This window comes from Myotis myotis, unplaced genomic scaffold (genome assembly GCF_014108235.1).
Source record: "Myotis myotis isolate mMyoMyo1 unplaced genomic scaffold, mMyoMyo1.p scaffold_m19_p_2, whole genome shotgun sequence".
In the NCBI taxonomy this organism is placed as follows: Eukaryota; Metazoa; Chordata; class Mammalia; order Chiroptera; family Vespertilionidae; genus Myotis; species Myotis myotis.
In genome coordinates this window covers 159,166,946-159,177,119 of record NW_023416324.1, presented here as the reverse complement: position 1 = coordinate 159,177,119, position 10,174 = coordinate 159,166,946, and the positions used below count along the sequence as shown (strand labels likewise).

Here is a 10,174-nt window from a genome sequence, read left to right as displayed (position 1 = left end):
CTCTCTCTCTTTTCCTTCCTCTCTCTCTAAAACCAGAAATCAATAAAAACATTCTCAGGTGACCATTAAAAATAAATAATTTTAAAAATAGTATGGGAAAAAGGCAATAAAGGAGATAGAGATAAAACATATTAGCCATAGGCTGATAATTATGAAGGTGAGTGATGGCTATAAGGAAGTTTATTATACTATTTTGTTGATGTTTGTACATGTTTGAAGTTTTCCTAAATAAGAAGCTAATTTTTTCTATATCCATAACTTTGCTTGAAAATTCCCATGCTTCAACTAGTCTACAGTGCTCTTTTACTTTCCTGCATGGGAAATACATGGAAGAAACAACCCGTTAGACCAAGAAGACATTGGATACCATTAGGGCTCAGTTGACAAAATAACCAGAAATGAGTGAAGCTGTACCTGAATATTTCCGTGATCACTCGGGTGAAGCACAAAGCAAACCTCTTGTAAAGCTGTTGGTTCATTGTTGCTACTAAATTTGAACACTTCCGAAATGATCAATTCAGCAAAAACAGTCTTAGGAAACCCCAAAATGCCTGTTCCTATGGCTGGAAACGCAATTGAGTTTAAGGACAAGTTCTCAGTCATTTCCAAACATTTTCTGATTATGTCTTGCATGATCTGAAAAGTACAAAGCACATTCTTATACATTTTTTTGCCTAGAAATGGGAGCTAGGACCAAAAATAAGATAATTTAGCAACTTTGTGATCTTTGTCTACTCCTTTCTGCTTTAAACAAAAAGCAGGCTAAGGTCAGTCAGAAGGGGAAAGAAAAATACAGGAAAAGGAAAAGAGAATGTAAGAAACCCTTCAAAAAGATTCACATGCACTTAGCAATGAAGGAAAAAAGCTAACCAACTACTGGTCTAATCCTTCATGCTCTTCCATTCTTCATGCCCTCACCTTACCTTCCTCACTAAAGATGTGCTATCTTTGCCCGGCCAGTGTGGCTCAGTGGTTGAGCATCAACCTATGAACCAGGAGGTCATGGTTCCATTCCTGGTCAAGGCACATGCCTGGATTGCAGGCTCGATCCCCAATAGGAGGTCGTGCAGGAGGCAGCCGATCAATGATTCTCTCTCAACATTGATGTTTCTATCTCTCTCTCCCTCTCCCTTCCCCTCTGAAATAAATTTTTTTAAAAAGATGTGCTATCTTCAATAACTCTTCCCTATCTTCAATAACTAGTCTTCAGGAGCAGTCAGCTACACTAAAAGAAAGGGCCATAATGATGGAACCTGCCATGAATGTGATGTTATTACAGAAGAGAAACAGACAGGGTGCAATTATTGAAAAGAGAACAATAGAGTACGCAATTTCCCGGAGAATTTAAAACCAGACCCCACCTTGTGTGAAGATGTGTCGCCATTTTTCCAGCTCGGAGCCACCACATGAAACACTTGGTAGCATTGCAGATTACAGCCAGTGGTTTGAAGAATTGTGCCCACGTCAACAGCTATCCCTTGTCCAGCTGCGTTCAATTCCTTCTGGAGATTTGGCCCAGCTTTTGCCAAAAGGGCCTTAGAAAGGGGCCCACTATTAAGGTTGAGCTCCCAAGGAATGGAGTTGACAACAACATCAGCCTAAACACAAAACCAACAATTTGTTTCAAATTCTAACAAAAAGCATTCATCAAGGATTACTGTATTTGAGCCATTGGACTTGGCACAATGGGGACAACTAAAGATGACTTTTTCAGAGACAAATACCACCCAAGACAATGTGTTATTAGATACTGATTTAAGTTACACTCCAGGACAAAAGAGAGCTGTCAACAAGTGGGATCACTGAAGGAGTCTAGAGGAAGTGCCATCGGTGGCCACTGAGTACACCCTGTGTGATGTGGGCCCTTTGGGAATAGTTGAAGCAGGCATGGGGAGACGGGGAAATCATTCAGAAGGCGGAACACATGCATGGTGGGTGTGAGCTGTTGAGCTGATAGACAGCTTCTACAGAAAAATGGTGCAAGCCAGGCTGGCAATGTTACCGTGGGGGTGGACTGCAGAGGACCTCAAGTGCCAGGCCATCTGGACTTCCCAACAGACAGTGAGAAGCTATGGAAGCTTTTCCAGCAGGACAGTTAATGTGAGCAGAATAATCAGCTAGAGTAAGACACCAAGAGAAGAGAGGAGAAGGAATGTGACTAAGTCATTTTCAAAGCTGTTCTGCACTGCATGGGTCACGGACAAGCAACACATGGCAGGTACTGTGGCATCAGAACTCAAACATCTATGGGAGAAAAAGGAATGGAAGAAATCTCTTACTATTTAGTGTTCAAGATGGAAAAGGAATGGAACATTCCAATTACTGACTAGGGGTCAAAAGAGTTTCTTGTTTATGTATTTGGGTTTTTTTATGAGAAATAAAATCATTTTCTAATATTTTGGAATAGTGCCTGAACAGATTCCAATCTTGCCTCTACCATTTGTTAGCTGTGAGAGTTGGGCAAATTACTTAGCCCCTCTAAGCCTCATTCCTTCATCTCTTTGAGAATAATAATAATCCTGGAATCTACCTCATGGCATTGAATGAGAAAATGCAAGCCAAGCACTTAGCATAGTGGCTGGCACATACTAAGTAATCATTGTTAGCAATTATTCTTGTAATTATCATTTAAGATTATTATATAAGGAAGATGACCCACAGAATGGGAAAAAATATTTGCAAATCATAATCTGGTAAGGGACCTCTATCCAAAATACATAAAGAACTCTTAAAATTCAGTAATAAAAAGATAACCCAATTGCCCTAGCTGGTTTGGCTCAGTGGATAGAGTGTCAGCCTGTGGACTGAGGGGTCCCAGTTTCGATTCCAGTCAAGGGCACATGCCAGGGTTGCAGTCTCCATCCTCAGTAGAGGGCTTGCAGGAGGACGCTGATCAAGGATTCTCTCTCACCATTGATGTTTCTATCTCTTTCTCCCTCTCCCTTCCTTTCTGTAATCAATAAAAATATATTTTTTTAAACAGATAACCCAATTTAAAAGTGGACAAAGGATCTGAATAGGTATTTCTCCAAAGAAGATAGGCAATTGGCCTTCCCTAGGAATCTCTTCCCCAGGCCTGCCCACAATCCTCAAAGGGAGGAAGGAACATCTGGCACAGCAGGGGCTTCCAGGGCTATTTCCATTAGCTAGAGCCCGTGTTGAAGAGGTTGTTAAATATGTTTTAAAAAAACACATGACCCCCCTGGCACACCTACAATAACTGTCCCCACATAGTACTCAGACCACTTCCAGGTGCAGTTTCCACTTTCCTTCCCACAGCTTCTTACTGGTGCTGGGTGCTGATTGGCCCTCTGACTCAGGCCTCCAGGCTCAACCTGGTTCAATTCCACTGACAAGATTCCTGTCTGCTGTCCCCACTCTACCCTAATTTTTCTAATTTTTCTATATCTGCTATCAGTAAATTTGATAGGAAATTAACCTCAGATTTGCCAAAATATCACAGGTATGAAGGCCCTGAATAAATATAGAGAGCCTTGTAATTGTAAGCCATTATTGTGGATTTTCACATTTACTGGGAACCTGGTGATCTGAATACACTTCCAGGTCCCACAGATAACTGGCCACCCTCTATTAGTAAATGCTGTGGTGAAGTAGCCCAATTTTCTAAGGAAATTTGTTTCCAGGTCACCATGGAGAGTATGGGATTCTCTCCCTAATTCTCCCTTGATCCTAATATTCCCTTGGCAACAGACTCCCTGGAGTTGCAGCACCTAGTGGGTGTTCTGTAAAAGGGACACTCACCGTAGCATTCTGCACATCTCCTTTCACCAACAGGATCCTCAGACCTCCTGGGCACAGCAGCATTTGTCTGTTTCCATCATTGTTTCTCGGGCCCGGCTGGACTCCTGATGGTACACTGGGCAGGGAAGCAGTACCAGGCTTGTTGTTTTTAAATACAGTTTTCACAGTTTCAGCAAAGGCCTCAACAGTCTTCTCAGCTAAATCCACAAGGTAAACCTCTTTCAAGGTGCATCCAGCCCAGTTATACTGGACGGATTCCTTGATGGCCAAAACAATGGTCTCCACACACTGGGATAAGGGAAAGCCACCGTCTCCAGAACTAATGGCAGGGATGGCTATGGATTGGTACTGGCATTTACCAGCCAAATGGAGACTTTTTTTCACGGCATTCTTTAACTGTAACACACACCCCAGAACATCACTGCTGTTCCACTTGGGTCCTACTGCATGGATCACCTGGTGGTATGGGAGCTTTCCTGGTTTTGAGATGGTGGCATGGCCAATTGCGATCTTACCCTTTTCCTTCACTATCCGGTCACAGTCTGCTTGGAGCTCAGGGCCAGCTGCCTTTGAAAGAGCAGCAGCCAGGCCCCCACTGAGACGGAGGTCCTCATTTGCGGCATTCACCACCACTTCAACAGGAAACCGTGTCAAGTCGCCTTGCTGTACAATCAGCGAGACTCCAGGGGCCAATTCTGTCCGACAGGAGCACTTCTGCCCATCACTGCCACCTCCCTCCTTCTGTCCTTCATTCTGCAGTAGTTCCACAAAACAACCAAATGACCGTACCTCACGTTTATAATACCATGGTCTATCCCGGAAGGACTGGCTGGCTCCTGGCTTATCAATACTGATGCTTTTAACACAAACTGAATCCCTGGCTTGTTTGAGGATGTTCATTCCCTCCAGGACTTCGGCCTTTGAGCCAGTTAGTAAAATGCCTTTTGGTTTGTTCCTAGCATTGAAATCTACATGGACATTTAGCTTGTTCATCTTTATCTTTTGCCAGAATATCTTCTCCTCTGCCTTTAAATAATCAATCACTAATGGAGGCTTTATTTCAAGGAATCTCTCTATTTTCATGTTTTTTTCCACAAAGTCAAAAAGGAAGTGGTAGATGTCATTTACTTCTCTCACGCAGCCTGCAATAATGACCTCAGCTGTGGTTCCTGAAGTTAACTCATTGATCATTACAGTCTTTGAGGAGGAATTATGTTTCTTCGGCAAATTGTTAGTGATGGCTTTCCATTTCTTGCTGTTAAGAACTTCCCTGTCCTCAATGTCTATGCGCTTATAACTTAAGGCACTGACCATTTGCTTCTCAGCTTCTAAGAGGACTTCAGAAGAACAGCCGGTTAAGAAAACAGTTGTGCCCTCTAGCTCATAAACTGCAAGAATTTTCTGTGCTATCAAAAGAGACTTGGAGAGTTCTGAACAGTCGATCTGTTGCAAAAACTGCAAAACCTCCGGGGGAAGCTGAATGCTTTTCTGAACCATGGTGTACACCTTTTCCTGGACTTCACACTTTGCTTTATACACATCTATACCTAGTCCTTTAAAGCACATGTGTTGGGTGGCTCTGTCATAAAAAATCTCCATCTCTGGGTACTCCCTGCGGAGACGCTCCTGCACACCACTGTGGCACAAAAGAGAATACTTTCTTGGAGACATGGCCACTTTCCCCTTCAGACTTTGCTCTTCTCTTTTAATTTTTTGAGTGGCCTTTTCTATTAATTCCTTGATTTGTGGCTCAATGTTTTGTACATCCTCTGATTTCCCCACTAAGGTTACAATCCCCATACCTGTATCAAACTCAATCAAAATTCTTTCATCTTCTAAGTCATTTTTCATGATGTCCCACACTACTGGGTCCACTTTAAATGGGCTAACTTTAAATCTAGACCTGATGCCAAAGAAGGCTGTGGAAGCATCTTTCTTCCAGTTCTTGATTCTTTTTCTTCCTTGATTGACTAAGGTGGCTGCAGGGCTGATGGTAACTTCACCATTGAGTGGGGACCATGTTAGCTCACAGTGAGAACGTCTCACTTCTTCATTTATCTCCTCAATCAGATGATTCCTTTTGTGTAAGAACTTCCACAAAGAAAGATCCAAAGATTCTTTAAATGGTGCTGGAAGCTTGATCAGAGGCTTCTCCTTTCCATACAGAGCTGTGCCCAAGGAGGTATAATATGGGAACACGGAGAGCGGCATATTATTGAGGTCAAGCTTCTTGGTCATGATGGTGTCTAACACTTAAAAGGAAAGAAATAAAATAAAGTAATCCCAGGGTAATAGGTTTCAAATGAAAACAAACGAACAAAACTTTCCTATTGTGGGGAGTGGGGTGCAATCCTAGTGTTTGTAGAACTTTGATGTTACAACATAGTATTAAAAGGGCAGCTCTACTCTCAAAGTGCTCAAATATGAATTGATATGTATTAACACTGCACAGGTATCCCTTGTGTAATGGAGTAATTACTTTCTGGCCAAGATCACTGTATGGTGAAATTCTGTTATGTAAATTCCATTTTCCGTTTTTGTGATACACTGATATATCACCACCAGGTTAAGAAATAGATATGACTTTGGTCACAAGCATGGGGATACTGTTTGGGCCAGTGTAAAGAATATTTTGGTGCTTAAAGCCAACCTTGTCTAAGAATCATGCCATGTGCTGTTTCTTGTGCCTCTCACAATCTTAGGCTTCATAGATGACTTAGATTCCATTATTACTTCTCAGAGGAGGCACATAATAATAATTATCATAGCTTACTGAGTGTCAGACACTATACTAAGTACTTTACATATATTTAATTAATTTAATCCTCATGACAACCCTTGAGATAGACACACTATTATTATCATCATCACTATTTTTGATAAAATGATAAAACTCAGGCTAGCCCTAGCTGGTTTGGCTCAGTGGATAGAGCATGGGCCTGTGGACTGAAGGGTCCCGGTTCGATTCTGGTCAAGGGCACATGCACGGGTTGTTGGCTCAATCCCCACTGTGGGGTGTGCAAGAAGCAGCCCTTCAAGGATTCTCTCTCATCATTGATGTTTCTATCTCTCTCTCTCCCTCCCTCCTTCTCTGAAATCAATAAAAATAAAATTAAAATCTTAAAAAAAACTCAGGCTAGTAAAAATTAGATAACTCGAATAGGATCATGCAGACTGTAAATGTCTGAGGTAAGATTCAAATCAGTGTCTGTCTGAAACCAAAGCCCACACACTTGCCCTTCTACCAGGGGTTCCAAACCAAGGTCATCCTCAAAGTCATCAGAGCACAGCCCAGAGACTGATTCAGCAAGTCCTGCACCTCCCCCATCCCTGCTATAATCAGTCTCTTGCCACTTTTACTGGGACAGTAACTAGGATGGTATATGGGCATGTCTGTGTGTGGGTGGGAGGATACTCTTCTCCCCAAAACTCATTTTGTGGTAGTTATTAGACAGGTACAAGGAGTCTAAGAAGGAAGGGAATTAGAATGAATTCCAGTAACAACTTGGATTAAAATAGCATCCTTGTGGAAAGATGTTAAAAATAACTTCACTTGTGATGATTGGATCCTAGGCCTTGAGCCAGACATAATAAAAAGAACATGGCCTTCAGAGATCCAGACACATAGCCTCAACTTCCCCATGTGGCCCCGTACACGCTACAGCCTGGGCAGTACCAGTGACCACTAACACTGACTGAGCACCCACCATGTGCCAAGCACTTTGCAGATATAATTTCATTTAATCCTCTAATGTTCCTGTGAGGTAAGTAATAGCAGGAACTCTGATTTACACATGAGAAAACATAGGATTTGGTGGGTTTAGTAACTTGTCCAAGATCACAAAGCTAGTAAGCACCAAAGCCAGATCTGAACATGGATCTATCTGATACAAGAACCATCAGAGAGATCTTAAATTTCGCATCCCATTTCCTCTTCTGTAAAGAAAGAATAACCAAATCTAACCATGCAGGTTAGTATGGGGATTCAGTGAGATACTATGGCAGAAAACAGCCAAAAATCTCACGTGCAATAGGTGTTTCATAAGGGTTCCCTTCCTGAAGATTTTGTGAATCAGATTTGGGGAAATGGAACCAAATAATTTCAGAGTGAAGTGCCTAACATTCATCTCAAATAATCTACATATAAAACAATGCTGCTAAATAAATTCTGTTCTTAACCCGTCTTTATCGACAGTTTGCCTCATTATTGGTAACCCACCGTAAGTGGTGAAATATCAAACAAGAAAAATTCATGTTATAGGTGAACAGGAAATTGGGAAAAAGTGGAGAACTTAAAAGCATTGATTATGGGCCCAGACTGCCAAGGTTCTAATCCTGCCTCTGTCACTCACTAGCTGTGGAACCTTGGTCAAGTGATTTGACCTTTCTGTACCTCAGTTTCTTCATTTGTAAAATAAGGATTACAATAACAGCAACGCCTGTAAAGCAATGTCTATAAATCCACTTTGTAGCACTCTGCAGAGCTCTGCAAATGTCTAGAGTGAGAACGGGAAAGTCAGTGTATCTTAGACCCTGGAAAACAGGGAATGAGCAAGGTTAGGGAGGAGGCATGACCAACATAGTCAAAGATGGTTCAAAGATGTCAAGTGAAATGGAACCTTTGAGAGGATCCTACTGTTCACAGGTGTAGCTCGGGTATAAAATAAACCTCAAGAGACTTGGGAAGAAGGCAGCTGGCAGGACTGAGGTGAGGGGGAGGGTGCGAGTGAGTGAGGGGGTATGTGGACATGTGTGCTATGTGTGTGAGTGAGTGAGGGATAGTCAGACACTGCAGGAGTATCAGGAGCAAGCAGACCAGGCTCTTTTGGACAGGGAGCCCCTGGCATTGATGTAGGCACTCCCTAGGCTGCCAGGCTCAGGCACAGAGCTTATGCCATCTTCAAGGGGGAGCGGCCTCCTCTAGGAACTCAACATCACCATCACCCAGATTGGTCTTAGACACTACCTGGGACCTTGCAGTCACAACTGCCAAAATCCTGCTGCCCTGCCCACAGACCTGCAGATCCTAGGACATCCACCTCCCAGGACACATGGTTCCCACAGCAAAAACTCAGACTTTACCCTCCCCGGCTGATGGCCCATAGATACCATGGTCACCGTGATCCAGTAGGCAGGTCCTCCGAGTCTGCCACCCAAGCAGGCAGCCCCCAGGTGCTTCTGTAAGCTGCCACTGGGTGCAAAAGCATATCTAACAAAGAGCACAAGGCCCCTGCAGCAGTAAGTGGGACTTCCCCCTCCCTGCCAGCTGACCTCCAGACACCCCAATTGCAAAGAACCAGTGCGGGCTCCCCTGAGTCTGCCGCCCTGGAAGGCAGCCTCAGGGTGCCTCCTTAAAGCTCCACTGGGTGTGCGCATATCCAACTAAGGACACACAACACTGCAACAAAACTGGCACATCCCCCTCCCTGGCTAATGACCTCTGAACATAGTGGTCATGCTGATCCAGCATGCAGGGCCCCTCCATAATCTGCCACTAGGCACATGCCTCTCCAACCAAGGGTGCAAAGTTCCCTCAGCAGGATCCACGACTTCCTCCTCCTGGCTGCCTGCTTTTCGACACCTGGGTGAGTTACTGAGGATTCCCCACACTGTTCCAACCACAGACTATGAGACTCCCACATCCGCAGCTGCTGGCTCCTGACCCCCTCGTCACTCACAGAGGAAAATCACCTTGGCCAGAGTCCCACTGCCTCTACTGCAGAGTACAGGACAGCTTCCACCCACCGTCATGGCCTCTGAGATCCTCATAGTGAGTTGCAGAGTGAGATTACCCAAGCAAGAGTCACACAACAATGGCCAAAATCATAGTACCTGAGCCTCAGGCCCTGAGACCCCTTCCTCCCAGGCTGTGGACTCCAGGAATTCACAGTGAACACATTCCAGTGAGACCTCAGGCAACCCTTTTCACAAGAGCCAGAACCACAATCACATCCACAACACCCTGAACAATAAAGCCGGAAGTGAGTCACATAGCCAGACAATCCATGGCAAGACTTCATCCATGAACCAGAAACCAACATTCAAGACCCAAGTACATCAAGAGAACCCAAATAGCTCAAGTAGGGAGCTACACTAGATCACCAAGCCCAGGGAATTTGAGATTTTGCACCACTTGGTCCCCAAAATCATCAACTACATAGCACCACCCTCAAAAGAACCTGGGTAGCAAAGCAGTTGGATCTAAGACATAGAAATAATTAAATCGTTGCAGAAAAAAATGGGGAGACAAAAAATCAATCTCCAAAGGAAAGAAAAAGAGAAATCACCAGAGGAGGAATTATATGAAGTGGAGACAAGTAACTTCTCAGAGAAAAAAAGCAGAGTAATGGTTTTAAGGATGCTTAAATGTCTGGCTGACAAATACACACAACTCAATGAGAATTATAAGGAG

General features: G+C 43.6%; 1 protein-coding gene across 1 annotated transcript in view; it reads right to left on the bottom strand.

Annotated features, from left to right (window-relative positions):
• Positions 1 to 354: 354 nt before the first annotated feature.
• The window catches only part of PARP14 (poly(ADP-ribose) polymerase family member 14), a 31,971-nt gene continuing 22,151 nt past the window's right edge, over positions 355 to 10,174 (bottom strand). Inside the window, 3 exon segments of the mRNA XM_036350100.1 lie at positions 355 to 636; positions 1,362 to 1,598; positions 3,763 to 6,014. Coding sequence (XP_036205993.1) covers positions 370 to 636; positions 1,362 to 1,598; positions 3,763 to 6,014 — 2,756 coding nt within the window. The 3' untranslated portion in view covers positions 355 to 369.